The 21786-nt window shown below is 36.1% G+C and overlaps 1 protein-coding gene across 1 annotated transcript in view; it reads right to left on the reverse strand.

Annotated features, from left to right (window-relative positions):
• Positions 1-21786, reverse strand: part of ALMS1 (ALMS1, centrosome and basal body associated protein) — a 126982-nt gene that overhangs the window by 19857 nt on the left and 85339 nt on the right. The window contains exons 19-20 of the mRNA XM_015571463.1: positions 20745-20915; positions 11853-12979 (exon numbers count right to left, since the gene is read on the reverse strand). Of these exons, the coding sequence (XP_015426949.1) occupies positions 11853-12979; positions 20745-20915 (1298 nt within the window). The remainder of the gene's footprint in view (positions 1-11852; positions 12980-20744; positions 20916-21786) is intronic.

The following is a 21786-nucleotide window of genomic DNA, read 5'->3' on the forward strand; positions in this document are numbered from 1 at the left end:
TCCACTTTCTCTGCATTCTCTCAAGTCTTTCCTCTTGGTTTAACATTTATGAAGGAAGATGATGACTCTACATGATGACTCGAAAATCTTTATTTCACTTATGATACACTCATGAAATCATCTATGTCTCTTAGATATTTTCACTTGTATATTCTGATCTAACTTCAAGTTTAATAAATGAAATGGGCGCCCTAACCGGTTTGGCTCAGTGGATAGAGCGTCGGTCTGCGGACTCAAGGGTCCCAGGTTCGATTCCAGGCAAGGGCATGTACCTTGGTTGCGGGCACATCCCCAGTGGGGAGTGTGCAGGAGGCAGCTGATCGATATTTCTCTCTCATCGATGTTTCTAATTCTCTATCTCTCTCCCTTCCTCTCTGTAAAAAATCAATAAAATATGTTTAAAAAAATAAACGAAATGGCTTCATATTTTGGTCAGAATTAGTTTTCTCTTTAGATTTCTCCAATTCTGTTAAGGTGTTCACATATTATTTCAGTTATTTTGAGTAGAAATTTTAAAATAACCATGGCTATTAATTACCAAGTACAACTGATCAGAGTCCAGTTTAACCAAAGAATATTAGATTTTTCTAATAATTTAGGAATATCACTTTATTTAAAAATCTCTATTGGCAATTAGTTGAACATAAAAACAAAATCACACCTATGCACACAAAAATAAATTCCATGTGAATTACGTGTTTAAGAGTGTTGCCTCCTACCCTTAGAATGATGCTTTTAAGTTTTCATCTGCTTAGTGAAAAATAGTAGCTGTTAAGGTTGCAATGTTACTATATCGTGGTTAGAAAGTAAGAGCTTATAAATCTTCCACTTTTGGGATTTATCAACATTTTGTCTAAATGTACAATTACTTTTTAAAAATATGCCAAGTGGGCATTTGGAACAACTGTAGATGCTGTGTTTTGGAAATGAAGTTTTATGTAGATATTTTAAATCATGCTTTTAAATATGGGTATTAGAATCTTCTACATCTTTTATCTGTTATTATGTAAAAATCAAAGAAAAGCAATTCAAGTATCCCACTCTTATAATGTTATCACATTCTATATTATAATTATGTAGATGAATGAACAAATGTTTGTAGCCTGGTTCAAAGGACAGTCATAGATGAGATTAATCAAGGAACCTGTATGCATATGTGCATAACCCATGGACACAGACAACAGTGTGGTGAAGGCTTGGGGTGGGGGCAGGTGAGGGCTAGAAGGGGTCAATGGGGAAAGAAAAGGGGACACCTGTAATACTTTCAACAATAAAATTTAAAAAAAAAAAAAACCACCAGAGTAAACAGGAAGAAAAAAAAAAGGACAGCAGTAATTTTGGAAGTCTCTAAAAGACTCTCTCCTCTCTTAGAAATTACTAAGTGGGGGGTAAGATAGATTCTCAACACAAGTAACATTTAATAAAAACAACACACAAAAAACCACCAACAAAGAAAACCCCTACCTTCCCATAGTATATGAACTTGTATTTCTAATCTTCCAGCAAAACTAGAAATGGAAATATAGGAATTTTCATGCATTGTAGGTAGGAATAGAGACTGGAAAAGTAAGTATACATCTAGCTTATGATCCATGATTCCACTTCTGGATATATATGCTAAAGACAGTCTCACACAGGTCCATTAGGGGATATGCACAAGGGTGTGCACTGTGGTGTTTTGTGGTACTGGGAGTTGACAGCAACCTAGGTATCCATTACAGGGAACATACATAAAAGAGGCCATGAACCTAGGAGCACATTTAACTCAACCCTTAGCACATGGAGTTAAAAGAAAATCCTACTTTACTTTGGCATATAAACTGTGTATAATACTTCTCTAATCCTAATATTTTACTCTGCTTCTAGGATTTATTATGACATTCCAATAGAAATTTCAGGCAGAAACTAGAATGTAATGAAAAATCTGAAGATTCTCCTTTCCAGCTCATAACTAACATTTTGTGTGTGTTTGATCTGTTTGGCTTAACTCACTTTCTAAATTAATGTCAAACAAAAACAACCATAATAGCTTATTAGAAAACACATGCTTTTTGTAATATGACATAGAAATTTATAAAGAATCCCATAATGTTAAGATAATGTCAATATTTATTTTGATTCAGTTGTGTGTGAATATGTATAGGTAAAATGTTTAGAATATAAATACAGTTTTACATCTTGCTTTTTATTTCTTAATATATCATGAAATGTATTCTTTGGGTTCCAAGATACTACTTTTTAATTGTTTCTCTCCATATATGATCATAATTGTAAAGACTAATATGAAATCAGCCAATATTATTAAAATATGTAAGAAATACTGGTAAACATTTGATTTGACATTAATGAGATAAAAATAGAGAAATAATTCATCTCCAACTTTTTTCCCTGAACAAAAACTGAAAAAACCTGACCTTTTTTTTTTGTACTGACAATAGTACACTATCCCCCTTCTTCAACTCCAATATCTAGCCAGAAACTGAAAAAAAAAAGATAAGGAATGTTGGGAGAAGGAGTAAGAGAGAAAACACAGAGAGCACAGAGGCAAACACAGCAAGAACATGAGAGAAAGGGAGGAGAGGAGGAGTAACCAGAAAAACAAGACACAGTGAGACAAGACAGTAGGGTGGGAAGGGCAAGAGCGCAGTGCACAGAGTATGGGTGTACAGAGGCATAGAGAAAAGCAGAAAGCAGGAAAAGATACAGTAGTGAGAGAAAAGCATGGCCTGTAGAGACTGCATAAATACAGAGAGAGGCACAGAAAGACTGAGTCAAAGAAAGAGTAGGTGTCATCAAAGGAAGGAGGGGAGGATGAACAGCAGCTGCAGCTATTCCTACTGACTCTTAAACCTTCAAAGTAACAGGTAAAAAATGTGCTGGACATACAGGTTCAGGACAAAGAAGCATGAGCATATCTGAGGAAATCCAGGTTAAAGACAAGATAGGCAGCTCAAAAAAGAAATAGAAATGGTCAATAAACATACAAAAGAAAATAAAAATCTCAGTGGATGTGATTTAAAAAATGTAAAGCAGAATTGATACCATATTTCAGGCCTATCTGCTTGGCAAATGCTAACAAGAATGCCACTGTCAGGTACTGACCAAGTTATTATTATTATACATTGCTAGTGAAAAAATAATTTATTTCAGAAGGACAACTTAATAGTGTAGACTAACATTTTTTTAAAAAAATCCTCACCCGCCGAAGCCGGTTTGGCTCAGTGGATAGAGCGTCAGCCTGTGGACTGAAGGGTCCCAGGTTCGATTCTGGTCGGGGGCATGTACCTGGGTTGTGGGCACTTCCCCAGTGGGGGATGTGCAGGAGGCAGCCGATCGATGTTTCTAGCTCTCTCTCTCTCCCTTCCTCTCTGTAAAAAATCAATAAAATATAAAATAAAATAAAAATCCTCACCCAAGGATATGTTATTGATTTTTAGAGAGAAAGGAAGTGGGGAGAGAGGGAGAGAGAAACATCTCTATGTGAGAAACATCCATAGGTTGCCTCCAGTATGTGCCCTGATCAGAGATGGAACCCACAACCTTTTGGCACACAGGATGATGCTGGATTAAACATTTTGAATGTGCATACTTAATAATCCAAAAATTTCATGTTAGAAATGTATCTCAAGGAAACAGAAAAAATCCATAGAGATGTAATACGATAATTCATCAAACTGCAGATAATGATAAAAATTTCAAAACAATTTAAATATCTGTCATTAGGTAACTAATTAGATAAATTTTATCTAATTTTATCTTGTATATTTATACAATGAAACCCATAAAGTCAGTAAAAATGACTACATTAATCTGCATCTGACATAGAAAGATGTCTATGATATATTAAGTGTAAAGTTTCAGAACAATATACACGATTTCTTTTACTTGTTTCTCTTCATATATGAACATGAGTGCAAAGACTATTGAAATCTGTTTTGTAAAAATGTAAGAAACACTGATAAATACTTAATCTTATTCTCTCATTAAAGTCTCTTCATTAGGTATTTAGCTACATTAGAACATGGACATAATGAAATAGATTCAACATAAGAAGATATGTGAATCATAAAATACAAACCTGGAAGCTTATTTATGAAAATGTTAATCGATTTTGACTATTTCAGGACAGTGAGAATTTGGGTGATTTCCAAGTTTTTTATATCTTTTATATTATCTGAACTCTTTACATTTAGTTATCTTTTACCTTTATGCTCAGAGGAAATAAAGAGAAATCTTTTTTTGATAAAATATTTGGTAATAAAGAGGGACAAAAAATAAAGTGCTCCCATCCTTATAACCACTACCACCATCAACAACAACAAAAATATACCAACTTTAATTTCGTGAATTTTCTTGAAGCCTCAGAAAGTTGAGGTCAGAGGCCAACTCTGGTCCTAAATCTAAGAAGAGACTGCTGGTTACCTGGAAGAGATATGACTGGATAGGATTAAGAAGGTTAGAGATTGGATTAAGTGCTGGAGACCAAGTGTGCCCTGACAAGACTGTGAAGCCCTTGGGGGCTATAGAAATTGAGGGAGTCTGCACCCCTTTGCTGACTATTTTTCTATGAACTTCACCAGGAAAACGATTGAAGAGTTTTATGAAAAGTGTCCATTAGAGTGCAGCCCCAGGAAAGTGAAACAGCAGCTGTTTCGGGAAGGGCACAAAACTACCTGGGAGGGATGTCTGCAAAACTGGCAGAATAGGGAGAGCTCCAGGAACCTGCCCCTTTACTAGGACCAAAAATCTGACAAAAACTGTCAAAACCAACCTTATCAAAACTCTGAAATACAGTCAAAGGTACATGGCAACTAAAGAAAAGCAAGAGCAAGGCCAAATAAACAAAGTAGGAGAGTGCTTTGTGGCTTTTTACTTAGCGTTGCTTGCCCCACTCCTATTCCCCCTTCCCTGGCAAAGTATTTCTGGAATGCAAGGATGGTTTAACAGTGGTTCTCAACCTGTGGGTCGCGACCCCTTTGGCGGTCCAAAGACCCTTTCACAGGGGTCGCCTAAGACCATCCTGCATATCAGATATTTACATTATGATTCATAACATAGCAACATTATAGTTATGAAGTAGCAATGAAAATAATTTTATGTTTGGGTCACAACATGAGGAACTGTATTTAAAGGGTCAGAAGGTTGAGAACCACTGGTTTAACACATGATTATCAATATACACCATATTAATAGAACTTAAAAAAAAAACCACCCATATGATCATCTCAATAGGTGCTGAAATACTTGGCAAACACCAAAATCCTTTCATGGTAAAAACACTCACCAAAATAGGAAACAAAAGGTAACTTCCTCAGCACAATAAAGGTCATATGTGGAAATACACAGCAAAACCATTCTCAATGGCAACAGACTGAATGCTTTCCTAAGATCATAAACAAACAATGGTGCCTTGCTTTTACCACTTCTACTTGACACTCTATTGGAAGTTCTAGCCAGACCAATTAGGCAAGAAAAATAAAGGGTACCCAAATCGAAAAAGAGGAAGTAAGACTATCTCTATTCACAGATAATATAGCTTTATATATAGAAAATCCTAAAAAATCTGCAAGAAATCCTAGCCGGTTTTGTTTAGTGGTTAGAGCATCAGTCCATGAACTGAAGGATCACGGGTTCGATTCTGGTCAAGGGCACATACCTCAGTTGCAAGCTCAATTTCTGGCCCGGTTAGGGCGTGTGCAGGAGGCAACCAGACAATGTGTCTCTCTCACATCGATGTTTCTCCCCTTCCCTTCCACTCTCTCTAAAAATCAATGGAAAAAATACCCTTGGGTGAGGATTAACAATAACAACAACAACAAAAGCCTGCAAAAAAACTATTAAAATTAATAAATAATCAGGTTTGTTAATACAAGACCAACATGCAAAAATCAGCTGAGTATCTATAACACGAACAATGAACAATGCAAAAATGAAGAGAACAATTACATTTAAAATCGCATCAAAAATAAAAATAAAAATCATATGGCATACCAAAGGACCCCAAATAGCCAAAACAGTCTTGAAAAAGAATAAGGTTGGAGGTCTTATACTTCCTGATATCAAAATTTATTTTAAAGGTTAGAGTAAACCCAAACAGTGTGTACTGGCATACTGTAGACAGACACATAGACCAATGGAATAGAATACAGAGCCCAGAAATAAATCCTTACATATATGGTCAAATGATTTTTGACAAGGGTGCCAAGCACATTCAACAGGGAAAAGACTGTCTTTTTTCAACAACTAGTGCTGGGACAACAAAATATCCATGTGCAAAAAGATAAAGTTAAATCCTTACCTTAACACCATATACAAAAATTACTGTGGCTCATGGATTGGTAGACTTAATATTGTTAAGATGGCAATAAATCCCAAAGCCAACACAGACTTAATACAATTAATATCAAAATCCTAATGACCTTTTCAGCAAAAACTGAAAAGCTGATCTTAATATTCACATGGAGATACAAGGGATTTAAATAGCCAGAACAGTGTTGGAAAAGAACAAAGTTGGAGGAATCACCTTCTCAGTTCTTTCCACAAAGCTACAGTAATCAAAATAGTGCAGTAATGGCATACAAATAGGAATACAGATAAAAAGAATAAAACAAAGCCTAGAAATAAACCCTCAATTATATGGTCAATTGAGTTTTGACAATGAAGCCTAGATCACTCAAGGGAGAAAGAATAGTTTCTTCAATAACTGGTGCTGAGACAATTGAATATCCATGTGCAAAAGAATGAAGTTTTGACCCTTACTTCATGTTATATACAAAAATTAACTCAATATATGTCAAAAATGCAAATGAAAAAGCTAAAAGTATAAAAAACTTAAAATAAAAGGACAAATCTTTATGACTTTGGACTTAGCAATGGTTTCTTAGATATGACACCAAAAGCACAAGCAACAAAAGATAGGGATACTGGGCTCTTCATCAAACTGTAAACTGTTGTGGCCTAGCCAACATGGCTCAGTGACTGGGCACTGACCAATAAAGCAGGAGTTCACGGTTTGATTCCTGGTCAGGGCACATGCCAGATTGCGGGCTTCATCCCTAGTAGAGGCGTGCAGGAGGCAGCCAATGAATGATTCTCTCTCATCATTGATGTTTCTATCTCTCTCTTCCTCTCTGAATAATATATATATTTAAAGTAAACTGTTTTGCCTTGGACAGTAACAAGTGAAAAGACACCCAGAGAATGGGAACAAATTATACATCTGATAATAGTAATCAATCCAGAATATATAAATAAATCTTACAACTCAAAACCAAAAAGCAAACAGCAATTAAAAAGTAGGTAAAGACTTGAATAGACATTTCCCCAAAGAAGATACAAATGACCAATAAGCACATGAAAAGATGCTTAAACGTCATTAGTCATGCAGGACAGGGAAAGGCAAATCATAACCACCATCAAAATGACAATAAGTATAAAATACCATCTCATTTATACTAGGATGCCCCCCCCCCCAAAAAAGGGGAATAAAGATAGTTGGTGAACCCAGGGACATAGTAATCCTCAAACATTGCTAATGGAATGTAAAAAGTGTAGCCACTGTGGAAAACAGTTTGACAATTCCTCAATAAGCTAAACACAGAATTACCACATGGCTCAGTATTTCCACTCCTAGGTATATTCTCAAAAGAAATGTTTATAGCTATTCAAATAAAAACCTGTAGCCTGGCTGACATGGCTTAGTGATTGAGTGTCTACCTATGAACCAGGAAGTCACGGTTCGATTCCTGGTCAGGGCACATGTCTGGGTTGCGGGATCGACTTCCAATAGGGGGTGTGCAGGAAGCAGACAATCAGTGATTTTTTCTTATCGTTGATGTTTCTATCTTTCACTCCCTCTCCCTTTCTGAATAAAAAATATTTTTAAAAACAGAAAAAGAAAACTTGTACAAAAATGTTCATATCAGCTCTACTCACAATAGCTAAAAGGTGGACACACACTCAAATATCTATGAGTGGATGAATGGATAAAATGTGGTATATACATGCAATGAAGCACTGATTCATGCTACAACATGGAGGAACCCCCAAAACATTAAGCTAAAGGAGCCTGACCCATAGGTCATATATTGTATGATTCCATTTATATGAAATAACCGGAGCTGGCAAGTTCACAAAAATAAGCAAATTAAGTGGTTCTGAGAGGCTGTTGGGAAGAGAGAAGAGAGTTTGCTTAATGGGTGTGAGATTTCCCCTGGGTGATGAAAAGCTGTTGAACTAGATAGTGGTGATGATTATAAAACATTGTGAATGACCCTAGCTGGTTTGGCTCAGTGGATGGAGCGTTGGTCTATGGACTGAGGGGTCCCGGGTTCGATTCCGGTCAAGAGCACATGCCTGGGTTGCGGGCTCTATCCCTGGGGGACGTGCAGGAGGCAGCCGATCAATGATTCTCTCTCATCATTGATGTTTCTCTCTCCCTCCCTCTCCTTTCTTCTCTGAAATCAATAAAAATATTTTTAAAAAAACCTCAAAAAATCATACTCATTGCCACTAAACTGTGCACTTTAAAATCATTAAAATGATAAACTTTATTTTTTAAAATATATTCTTACTGATTTCAGAGAGGAAGGGAAAGGAAGAGAGATAGAAACATCAATGATGAGAGGGAAGAATCATTGATAAACTGCCTCCTGCACGCCCCCTACTGGGGATCGAGCCCGCAATCGGGCATGTGCTGTTGACCAGAATCAAACTCGGGACTCTTCATTCCACAGGCCAATGCTCTATCCACTTAGCCAAACCAGTGAGGGCAAAATGATAAATTTTATGTTATGTGTATGTATTTTACCACACACAAAAATCCCTCCTTAGAGCCTTTTCCCTTATCTCTTCTATGGAACAAAAAGCCTTAATCTGTGCCATTTCCAATTCTTTTTTTACTTAAAAAAAGTCATATTGTACTATTTATATATGCAATCACTATCATTTAATACCTACCAGACCTCAATTATAATATTTATGATAAAGTATCTGGACGTCTTGTGCCTTCTTTTGTCTAGACTAGCAGTCTCTAAATTATTTAATTATGCAGTTCTACAGGAAAAAAAACATACATGTATTTTAATCTTTACCCAAGGGCATTTTTATTTATTTATTTATTAAAATATATTTTATTGATTTTTTTCAGAGGGGAAGGGAGAGGGATAGTTAGAAACATCGATGAGAGAGAAACATCGATCAGCTGCCTACTGGAGATGTGCCCGCAACCAAGGTACATGCCCTTGACCGGAATCGAACCTGGGACCCTTGAGTCCGCAGGCTGACGCTCTACCCACTGAGCCAAACTGGTTAGGGTTACCCAAGGGTATTTTTAAAAAATGATTTGAGAGAGAAAGCATCAACTTGTCTTCACATTTCTTCATTTATTTTTAAAAGTCATGTTGTAGCTCACTTCTCTCTGGCTTCCATAATTTTCTCTCACTCTACATTTCCTTTAAAAAATATTTTTTATTTTATGTGTGTGTGTTTAAAAGCAACTCAAAATGTCTTGAAAGACACGGAGAAATGAATCAACAAAAAAACGTAACAAAAAACCCCAGGCAATATTGGTTAGAATGGAGGTCATTCTAAACTAAAAGCTCCCTGATGGCAGGGATATACTTTGCAGATTCTGAAGCAGTTAGAGCAGGGGTTCTCAACCTATGGGTCACAACCCCTTTGGGGGTCGAACGACCCTTTCACAGGGGTCGCCTAAGATCATTGGAAAACGAATATATAATTACATATTGTTTTTGTGATTAATCACTATGCTTTATGTTCAATTTGTAACAATGAAAATACATCCTGATAGCAGATATTTACATTATAATTCATAATAGTAGCAAAATTAGTTATGAAGTAGCAATGAAAATAATTTTATGGTTGGGGATCACCACAACATCAGGAATTGTATTAAAGGGTCACGGCATTAGGAAGGTTGAGAACCACTGAATTAGAGAGAAACATTGATGTACAAGAGGAACATCAATCAATAGGTTGCCTCCCTTATGTGCCCTAACTGGGGAACTAATTAGCAACCTAGGTATCTGCCCTGATGGGGAACTGAACCCACAACCTTTTTAGTGTATGGGATGACACTCAACTAACTGGCCAGGCAATATTTTTGAGCATAAATTACCAAAGTAGATATTTGCAGTGTGGGGCAAAAGTAAATTTACAGTTGTTTATACAGAAAATGCAATAATCAGAATAATAATACAGGAGTAAACTTTCACATACAACTGTAAACCTACTTTTGCCTCACCCTGTATTTATAAATTACTAGAGTCGCAGTGCACTTTCTCGCAGTCCGGGACCCCTTGGAGGATGTCTGCCTGCCAGTTTAGGCCCGATCTCTAAGCTGGCAGGCAGACATCCCTCTCGCAGTATGGGACCCCTTGCTCCTTACTGCCCGCCTGCAGCGGATTCAGGAGAGGCTCCCACCACTGTTGCTGGGCTAGCCAGCTGTCTGGATGAGCAGTGCTCCCCCTGTGGGAGCGCACTGACTACCAGGGAGCAGCTCCTGTGTTTAGTGTCTGCCTCCTGGTGGTCAGTGCGCATCATAGCGACCATTTGTTCTGTCCCTTTGGTCAATTTGCATATTACACTTTTATTATATAGGATGTTATTACTGTACTCATCTATGTATATAAAAGCCTAAGTGACTGAATGACCACCCGGGGGCAAACACTCAACACAGGAGTTGCTCCCTGATGGTCAGTGCACTTCCACAGCCAACCTCCCATGGCTGGCCAACTTCCCGCGGTCCCTCCCCACCAGCCAGCTGGCCCCGATTGCCGGCAGGCCAAGGGACCCCACCTGTGCATGAATTCCTGCACTGGGCCTCTAGTATAATATAAACATATATAAAATGTAAATTTTAAAAGTTTGAGAAAAAATAAATATAATATTTTTCTTTCTATACTCCAAAGAACAAGCATCACTCTTTATAAAGCACTTCTCTGGGCACACTAAATTTTATTCTTGGCTTAAATTACGTGTTGACCCTTTGTGAGATGTCTTTGCTGAACACTGTAGTAAGGTCATATTAGCCTTATAGGCATTATTACTGAACCTACTGTAAGGATGCTGCTGAGGACTCTATTACACTGTGGTTCCTTCTTTATGAGGACAGATGAGTAAATTTCTTCTAGGTTTTAGTACCAGAAATATGTAATGCTTTTGAGAATTCGGTTTGTTTTTATATTATAGACTTGTGATTGATCACAAAATTCTAGCAATACTAACTGGTAGAAAACAAAGCAAAATTTGTGACTCACAACCATATCTATAAGGTATATTTATCTCTCTCTAGCATCAACTTGTCTTCCCATAACTCACAAATCTTCATTTATTTATTCTTAAAAGTCATGTTGTAGCTCACCCCTCTCTGGCTTCCATAATTTTTTTTCATTTGAATTCTTTTTTCCTTTTAAAAAATCATATTCTAGAGTGTGTGTGTGTGTGTGGTGTGTGTTTTAAAGCAACTTAAAATGTCTTGAAAGACAGGGAGAAATGAATAAAAAAACAAATTTACAAAAGCTCGGCAATATTCTTCAGAATGGAGGTCATTCTAAACTAAAAGCTCACCGGTGCCAGGGATATACTTTGTAGATTCTGAAGCAGTTAGCAGCAAAGCCCTTCATCCAAAGGATAATTTGTAAATGAGTGTTGATGAAAAGAATGACAACTCACAATAGCACTGTACTACACTTTCTCACTCTTTTCCAGTTGGTAAGGAATATTATAGCGAGGAAAGGGCAAGTGGCCTTTCTCCACCTGTGTGCAAAGCTTAACTAAAAAGTCCATGAAAAAGGCAGTCACATTGCCAGATGCAATTTGTAGCCATGTACCTGGATGTGTTTCCTTCTGGTGTGTTCAGAAGTCATTTGGGGACAACTCAATGCTTTCTTCTTGTTCTTGCTCGGCTTCTCAATGTATCTCCTCTGATGGTCAGTGATACTGCTGTATAATTTAACTCTCCTGGGTGACAGACAAACTCTTTCATGGCCAAAAGCCTGGATCAATCGGGCAGTGTCAATGGTGGAAAGAGAGCTGCTCCTTTCATGCAAAGTCATTTCTTTATCTGTTTGGGTCAATATATCTGATTCCACAGGAGAAGTGGTGGTGGAAATGGCAGTATCTGTGAGCAGCTCACTCTCCTCTGAGGGTCTAGAATCTGAAGAAGTATTGTTTATATAACAAAAATTTGGCTGTTTTCTCAGAATATATTTATCAAATTTAAGTTGTTCAATTTTAATCTGATTGGACCTTCCAGCTTGATGAGTAGAAAGCACCTTGTTTTTAAGATCTCCTATGTTTTTATGGCATTTCCCCACACTTTTATACCGCTTCTTTTTCTGAAGCTTGTTTCTCTGTTGCTGTCTACCATTCCATTCCCTAGTATCTCGCTGCCCTCTGCTATCATCCTGTGTACTTTCTGAGGGCCAAAGAGAATGTGTGATAGGATTCTGAAGAAGTTTAGCCAAACGATCAAGTCGCTCCACCAAGGATAGTTCTTTTCCACCCCTGAACTCGTGAGATTTTTGTTGCTTCTGCCGCTCCTGATACTTGTTCCAGAGTTCATTCAAACTTGTAATGTGCTGAGCTGTGGGCTCTGGGGTGACCTTACGATTCTTTTTTTGATCATTAATCTGTTTGTCACATTTTGTATGATCTCCAGCCTGACTTTTAGTAGAATGTATCTTTTCTTTGTTTCCCAAGTTTACATTGATATGGAGGCTCTCTATTCTAGTACATTCTGTCTTTTCCTCAGTTTGATAAGAGGGAGGAAGACTAATATGGTGTTTGTCTGGATGCTGCTGGAAGAAATCTTTCCAAGAATGCCCCATGAAAACACTTTTCCCTAAGGATTCATGGCAAAAATCTCGATCACTTGGTAGGTGCACTGGATGATGAAAGTAAAACTTGGCTGACCTGAACACAGAATGGGTAGTATTTTCAAATTCCGAACTGGACTCTGAAAAGGAGAAAAAAAAGATTTTGAAGTTCTTTCAAAATATTTTCGTTTCCTTTAGAAATAGTATTCAAACTTAATTCTTTAGAAACAGAAGAAAAAGAAAGAACAGTTTATATAAAGTTTCAGAAAATTCACTGCCTGAACAAAGGATTTATGCCTGTGCCTAGTGGCTAGAGTGGCATGGTAAACATTTAAGAGACACAGGGTCAGAAGACCTGGATTCTGGGTAGAACTCTGTCACGAACTGGCTGGGTGAGCTTGAGAAAGGAGCTTTAGTCCTCGGGACTGTAACAGCAGCTGCTTTGTACTAACTGCTTGCTATGTGTGGGGTACTATGATCAGTGCTCTATGTTTTTCCCCTTTTCATTCAATCATGTTGAGAAAACAGAGATATGCCTTACTAATCCCTCTTTCAGCTAAGAAACCTGAGAATTCATTATCAGAAATTAAATGCGTGGGATAAAAAAGAAAAACTCTTTACATGTTCTAGAGCCTCTTAAAATTTCTTTCTGTGGGCCATCTTCACATTTTTTCCTCCAATTTTTTTTTACTGTGGTAAAATATACCTAATACAAAATTTACCATCTTCCAAATTCACTTTTTGACAGTCATTCTATGTAAAAATGGGCATTTTTAGATGTAATAATATCTAATAATCATAACCCCCAGATGGAAATAGTAATATAGGATCAATATATATTTTGGTGTTTCAAGTTATAGATAGAAACAAAGAAATATATATGCATACAACAAAGTAACACTTTGGATCCTTTTAGTAGAATGTATCTTTTCTTTGGATCCAAAGTAACTATAGATCCTTTTCACCTACACCATAGATTACTGACAACTAAGGTTTTTATTAAATACTCTTATAATCCCTAAGGCAATTTCCCCAGAACATAGTAAGGCACATGAAATCTGCTTTTATGTCTAAAGTACAATCTGCCCTGGGTAGGTATCTAAGTTGGTTAGAACATAATCCCAATATATCAAGGTTGTGGGTTTGATCCCTGTTCAGAGCACTTATAAGAATCAATCAATGAGTGCATAAATAAGTGAGACAACAGCCGTAGCTAGTTTGGCTCAGTGGACAGAGTGTCGCCCTGCGAATTGAAGGGTGCCAGGTTCGATTCTGGTCAAGGGCACATGCCCAGGTTGCGGGCTCTATCCCCAGTGGGAGGCATGCAGGAGGCAGCTGATCAATGATTCTCTCTCATCAATGATGTTTCTATCTCTTTCTCTTTCTCCCTCTCCCTTCCTCTCTGAAGTCAATAAAATTTTTTTTAAAAGAACAACAAAAAAATAAGAGACAACAAATCAATGTTTCTCTCTCTCTCCCCCTTCCTCTCTCTAAAATTAATTTTTAAAAAATAGCCAGGAAGGAGAGGAAAAAGGGAGATATCTGTAATACTATCAATAATAAAAAATATATATTAAAAATAAAAGGAAATCTTGACAATACATGCTCAATGTAGATGAACCTTGAAGACACTGCGCTGAGACAAATAAGCCAGACACAAAAGTATAACATTGTATGATTTTACTTATGTGAATTAGATAGAAGAGGCAGATTCACTGGAACAGAGGCTTGTATGGTGATGTTAGGGGCCAGGAGGAAGTGAGTAGAGGAAGTTAGTGTTTGATGGGGTAGAGTTTCAGTTTGAGAAGATGAAGTAATTCTGGAGATGGATGGAGGTGATGGTTGTACAATTATGCGAATGTACTTAATGTCACTGAGCTGTATACTACAAAATGGTCAAACCCGTAAATTTTGTTACGTATATTTCACCACAATAAAAAAAATGTAACAACTTCAAAAAAATAATAATAACCCAGACAGTATGGCTTGGTGGTTGATTATTGACCTATGAACTAACTATTTGATAAGACAAAATAGCCATTTATGATAAAACCCTCAATAAAATGAGTCTAGAAGGAAAAGTACCTTAACATAATAAATACCATATATCACAAACCCTCAGCCAATATCATACTCAATGGTGAAAACAGAAAGCTTTCCTCTAAAATCAGGAACAAGAAAACGATGCCCACTCTTATACAACACAGTTCTGGAAGTCCTATTCAGAGCAATCAGGCAAGAGAATAAACTTAAAAGGATAGAAATAATAACAAAATCTGCTCCCCGGCCGCAACAGAATGCAATTAGAAATCAATAGCAGAATAAAATTTGGAAAACTCAAATATGTGAAAATTAAATAAAACATTCCTAAGTAACCTATGAGTTAAAGAAGAAATCAAAAGAGAACCAGAAAATACTTTGTAATAAATAGCAATAAACTTATGAGCTGCACCTAAAGCTAAAAGGGAAATTTATAATAGAATATGCCTGTATCAAGAAAGAAGAAAGATCAAGTAAAGAAGCCTAAACTTTATCTTAAGACATTGGGAAAAGATTAAACTAAAACTAACGCAAACTGAAGGAAGGCAATCATAAAAATTAAGGTGAAAATTCATGAAATAGAGAATTTTAAAAAGAAAAAAATAATAGAAAACAAAGGCTGGTTCTCTGAAAAGATTTTAAAAAAAAATCAACAAACTTTTAGTTAGACTGACCAAGAAAAAAAATAAGACTTATATCCAAAATGAAAGAGTGACCATTATTACCAATAAATAAATCTTATTTATTAGGATTATAAAGGAATACTATGAACTAAATTAGATAATTTAGATATAATGAACACATCCCATTCCTAGGAAGCCACAAACTGTTGAAACTGACTCAAGAAGTAATATACAATCTGAAAAGACCTAAAGCAAGTGAAGAATTTGAATTAGTAATAATAAAAAAATTACCTACAAAGAAAAGTCCAGGCGCAGATGGTTTCACCCCTGAATTTTATTAAACATTTAAAGAATATTTATTTTTCAAATTCATTTTATGAGGCCAGTGGTACCCTGATAATAAAACCCAACAAAGACATCACCAGAAAACTACAAGTCAACAGCTCTTACAAACATAAACAAAAAAAATCCTTATCAAAATATTAGCAAATGGCCCTAACTGGTTTGGCTCAAAGGATAGAGTGTTGGTCTGTGGACTCAAGGGTCCCAGGTTCGATTCCGGTCAGGGGCATGTACCTTGGTTGCAGGCACATACCCAGTGGGGAGTGTGCAGGAGGCAGCTGATCAATGTTTCTCTCTCATCGATGTTTCTAACTCTCTATTCCTCTCCTTTCCTCTCTGTAAAAAATCAATAAAATATATTAAAAAAATATATTAGCAAATGAAATCTAGCAACATATAAAAAGAATTATACACATGACCAAGTGGGATTTACCCCATGAGTGCAAGTTTGGCTTAACACAATACAATATACACATAATGTATTATAGAATTGTACTTCTGAAACCTATATAATTTTATTAACCGAAGTCACCCCAATACGTTCAATTTAAAGATTAAAAAAACCCCACTCATTTGATCATCTGAGACACAGAAAAAGCATTTAACAAAATCTAACCCCTTCCTTGATAAGAACACTCAACAAACTAGGAATAGAAGGAACTTCCTCAATCTGATAAAGGACTTCCATGAAAAACACACAGCTAAAATCATACTAACTTATGAAAGACAGAATGTCTGCCTCCTAGACAGGAATATATAAAGATGTCTGCTTTTGCCACTTCTATTTAACATTATACTTGAGGTGTTAGCCATAGCAATTAGGGGGGAAGGCATTTGGATTCAAAGAAAGAAATAAAACTATATACATAGATATCAAGATCTTGTATCTAGAAAATTCTAAGAATACATTAAAAACCTATTAGAACTAATAAATGAGTTCAGCATGATTGCAGGATAAAAAATATTTTAAAAATCAACTGTATTGTCATACACTGCAGTTAAACTAAAAACAAAATAAAAAATACCATTTAATTCACAATAGCATAAAAATAAAATATTTAGAAATAAATATAACAAAGGAAGTGTAAAACTTCTACTCTGAACGCTACAAAACACCGTGGAAAGAAATGAAAGAAGATCTAAATCAGGGGTCCTCAAACTTTTTAAACAGTGGGCCAGTTCACTGTCCCTCAGACCGTTGGAGGGCCGGACTATAGTTTTAAAAAAACCTAGTCGGCTGCTAAGCAACAGGCAGTAGCGGCAAAAACACCCGACGGGATGGATAAATGTTTTCGGCGGGCCGCAGTTTGAGGAGCCCTGATCTAAATGAATAGAAAACATCCCATGTTCATGGACTGGGAGATAATATTGCTAAGAAGGCAATATCCCCACACTGATCATAGGTTCAACACAATCCCTATCAGAACCTAGCTGGTTTCTTTGTAGTAATTGCCAAGCTGATTCCAAAATTCATGTGCAAGTGTAAGAGATCCAGAGTAGCACCATAAAATAGACAAAGTTGAAGGATTCACACTTTCAATTTCAAAACTTAATACTACAAAGCAACAATCAGCAAGGATAGACATGTAAAGCAACAGAATAGAATTGAGAGTCCATAAACAAACCCATACATCTATGGTCAATTGATGTTCAATAAGGGTGCCAAGCCCATTCAGTGAGAAAGGAACAGTCCTTTTTAACAAATGGTGCTGGGAAAAAAAACAAAAAACAAAAAAACCCACAAATGGTGCTGGGATAACTGGATATCCACATGGAAAATAATGAAGTTGTGCTCTTACCTCACACCACATATACAAAAAAATTAACAAAAATAGATCAAAGAGCTAAATGTAAAGCTAAAACTAGAAAATATTAGAAGAAAACATAGGAGTAAATCTTCATTACCCTGAATTTGTAGGACTGGTAGATAAAACACCAAGAGCACAAGCAACAAGAGAAAAAGTAAATCAGGCTTCATCAAAGTTAAAAATCTTTACTCTTTAAAGGACACCGTGTGTCTTTTTTAAGCATACAAACATGTACACATATCTATTAAATCAACCTCATTATTTGCAATATTCCCAGATGATTTTTTTAACTTTGCTTTTTAAAAATTTCAGCCCAGCCGGCATGGCTCAGTGATTGAGCGTCAACCTCTGAACCAAGAGTTCAGGGTTCGATTCCCAGTTGGGGCACATGCCTGGGTTGTGGGCTTGATCCCCAGTAGGAGGCATGCAGGAGGTAGCCGATTTAATAATTCTCTCTCATCATTGATGTTTCTATCTCTCTCTCCCCCTCTACCTTCCTCTCTGAAATAAAAAAATATATATTTTTTAAAAATAAAATAAAAATAATTTCATTTCAATGATTTAGTATGAGATAAGTATGTATGTTCAAACTCCTTACTACTACTATTCTGTTTTGTCCATTTCCTCCTAAAGGTCCTCCAGGGTTTAGGACAGTTTGTGGACTGTTTTGCATTTCCCCCTAGCACCTTTTACCTAAACAATATATCATACGAGTTATTTTCATATAATTCTACAACTTCATTTTTTTGTAAGGCAACATAAACTTCCTGACTGATGATGCTCCTAGTTTTGTTTTATCTATTTTATGCTATTTCCTGTTTAAAGATTTATATTATGACCTCATTGTGGATTGCAATTCAGTATAAAAACATCACTCCTTAATTCCTGTAACACTTTTGGTGTTTAATTTAATCTCACCTATATTAATATGTCTCCATATTTTTCATCTCTACTTTTCCTTTTATTTTTCAACCCTTCTGAGTTATTTTATTTTCAATATGTCTGCTATATAGCATGGGTTTCTTTTTTCTTTTATGACTGGCTTATTTCGCTTAGCACAATTTCATTGAGGTTCATCTATGCTATAGCTTGTGACAGGATTTCCTTCCTTTTTAAAGCTGTATAAAATTTAACTATGTTTTTAACACACTTTCTGTTTTAAAGAAAATCTCAAGAGATTTTTTTATTATTAAATTTACTGGGCTGGCATCGGTCCACATGAACAGGTTTCAGGTATGTGTTTCTATGTTACAAGATCTATATATTGCACCATGTTAGCACTTTCTTTATCTGTTGATGGACATTTGGATTGTCTTCGTATCTTGATTAATGTGGATAATGCTGAGCTGAACATAGGTGTGCAGATATCTGTAAGATCGGCTTTGAATTTTTTTAGACATATACCCAGAAGTGGGATTGCTGTATTATATGCCAATTCTATTTTTAATTTTTCGAGGAACCTCCGTACTATTTTCCACAGTGGCTGCACCCTTCTATATTCCACCAACAGTGCACAACAGTTCCAATCTCTCCACATGCTTGCCTATAAAATAATCTTATAATTATCACCTGTTCTGATAGTGGCCACCGTAATTGGTGTGAAGTAGTACCTCACTGTGATTTTAATTGGTATTTCTCTGATTAGTGATATTGAGCATCTCTTCATGTATGTATTAGTCATTCATATGTCTTCTTGGGAGAACTATTTAAATCCTTTGCACCCTTTTAAAAACTGGCTTTCTCTGTTGTTCTTGAATTAAAGAAGTTCCATATATAACCTGGATATTAAGCACTTACCATGATTTACAAATATTTCCTCCCATTTCATAGGTTGCCTTTTTACTCTATTGATTGTGTCCTTTGATGCAGTTTTTAATTTGGTGTAAGTATAATTTATTTTTTTGCCTTTTTTTACACACTGCACCAAATTTTAAGACAAAGGACACTGGACATTAAGAAAGAGGTCCGCTTTAGTCTTTATCATCTAGTGCAGTTACTTTTCTTCTTGTGTGTATATTTTTTTGCTTTTGTTGCCTGTGCTTTTGGGGTCATATCCAAGAAATCACTGCCATATCAAGGCCATGGAGCTTTTCCCCTATGCTTTCTGCTAATAAGTTTTATAATTTTAGCTCTTATGTTTAGATCTTTGATTCATTTTGAATTAATTTTTATAAGTGGTAAAAGTATTCAAATTCGTTCTTTTGCATATGGATATCAGCTTTCCAATACCATTTGCTGAAGAGAATATTTCTTCACCACTATGTAGTCTTGTCACCCTTGTGGAAAATCATTTATCTATACATTTGTGATGTGAGCAGCTACACCTGTACTATTTTTGAAATGTAATATGGATTATAGCTCATTGACTCCTTTCTTTCCTTATCTGGGTACTGTTCTATCTTCCTCTAAGAGGTAAAGTTTGACAGCCAGGTAGTAATGGCTGTGTCCTCTATGCCTTTCTTTTGTTAGACTCAAAAGAGGGCCATGAGTCTTTATTGTAATTTTTGGCTCTTTATTGTAATTTTTAAAAAGTTTGTACTGAGGTTTTCCTGTCTTTGTTACAATCTTCTGGAATAAGTTTTTCCCTCTGTCAGTACTAACACATGATACTTCACAGGTTAATATTATCAGCCTTAGGTATTTATGTATAATCTTGTTCCCAAGTTGCCAATATTGTTTCCCAAAAGTAACAGTTATATTACAGATAGACACACACACACACACACACAGAGTGGCCAGATTATTATGATCAGCCCGATTATTATGACCACCCTATCAGTACAATGAAGTGAATTAGTTATGCAAATAATAATAATAAAACCTTGAGAGTATTTGCTTAGGAAGTTTTCAATATTCAGTATTTTTGGAAGTGTCAATGAAGTACTGATGGGGTGGTCATAATAATCTGGCTGGTCATAATAATCTGGCCACTCAGTGTACATCTGCATAGACAAAGTAGCACTGAAGTAATTTTACAAAAAACAGAAAGAAAAAATGGATGTTTAAATTATGAGGCTATATTCTCATCAAGATGAAAGGAAATAGACACAGCATCTCCCTCTCCCGACACACATAAATCCCAATCCCATTACCTTCAATATCCATCTGCAAGGATTCCTTATTTTCTGAGCAGGCTTCCTTAGGAAATGTCCTCTTACTAGGGATCGCCTCTTTCTGCTTAATGGCTTTAGTGTCTGGTAGGCTTTCAATCTTTGTGTCTTGTAGTTGAGCTGCGAGCTCTGCAGCAACAGCATCACTGGAATCTAAGAGAGGGTAATTAACACCCTATCCAGACAGGATTGACAAAAAAATAATTAAAATACCTCTCCAGCATCTACTATGAAAAGCATTATTGTTGGTGTTGAAGAAAAAATAAAAAGATCAATCAAGAATGTGATTAGAAACTGTTGTTCTAAATTGGAGTTAAAAAACACAGAGATATCATACAAAGTAAAAGAATTACACCACAGAGACAGACAGATAAAGAAGTGTAAGAACTTAAAGGAAGAAAAACTCATTCCAGCTCGGGGGATCATGTAAGAGCGCTGGAAGAGAGTTACCTAAGCTGGTGTTAAAAGTTAGGTGAGCTGGAGTGCACACAGACATGGAGAGAGAGGCCTTTAGGCAGAGGTGACTACATAAGAAAGAATGAAGTCAGCAACGCAAACGAACAAATAAGAAATAGATCAAGGATATTGTTTATTTGACTACAGAATTTATAAGGAAAACAGATGAAAATTAGCATTTGAAAAGTTGTTTGGTAGCTGATTCTATTGTTCTGAAAGACTATGCTACAAGTTAAGATTTTATTCTTAAGGGCAATGAAAACTTTTTGATTAGGAGATTAACATGATCAAAACATTCAAAAAGGAGATAAATTTTTGAAATGTTGACCAGAATACAATACAAATTTGAAAAACAAAAACAAAAAACAACTAATATACAATTAAAGACAAGTGGCTAATTATGCTCCAGAATATGTCTCTGTTTACATTGTGGCAGACTGTCAGCTGTCCTCTGAAATCCATTTTCCTCTAAAATAGAACCCCAACTTTGCTGGGCATAAAGTTACCAGAATAAAGATTATTTCCCAGCCTCAATAGCAACATAGCTTAGTGTGACCATGTGACTAAG

This window comes from Myotis davidii, unplaced genomic scaffold, assembly GCF_000327345.1.
Source record: "Myotis davidii unplaced genomic scaffold, ASM32734v1 scaffold247, whole genome shotgun sequence".
In the NCBI taxonomy this organism is placed as follows: Eukaryota; Metazoa; Chordata; class Mammalia; order Chiroptera; family Vespertilionidae; genus Myotis; species Myotis davidii.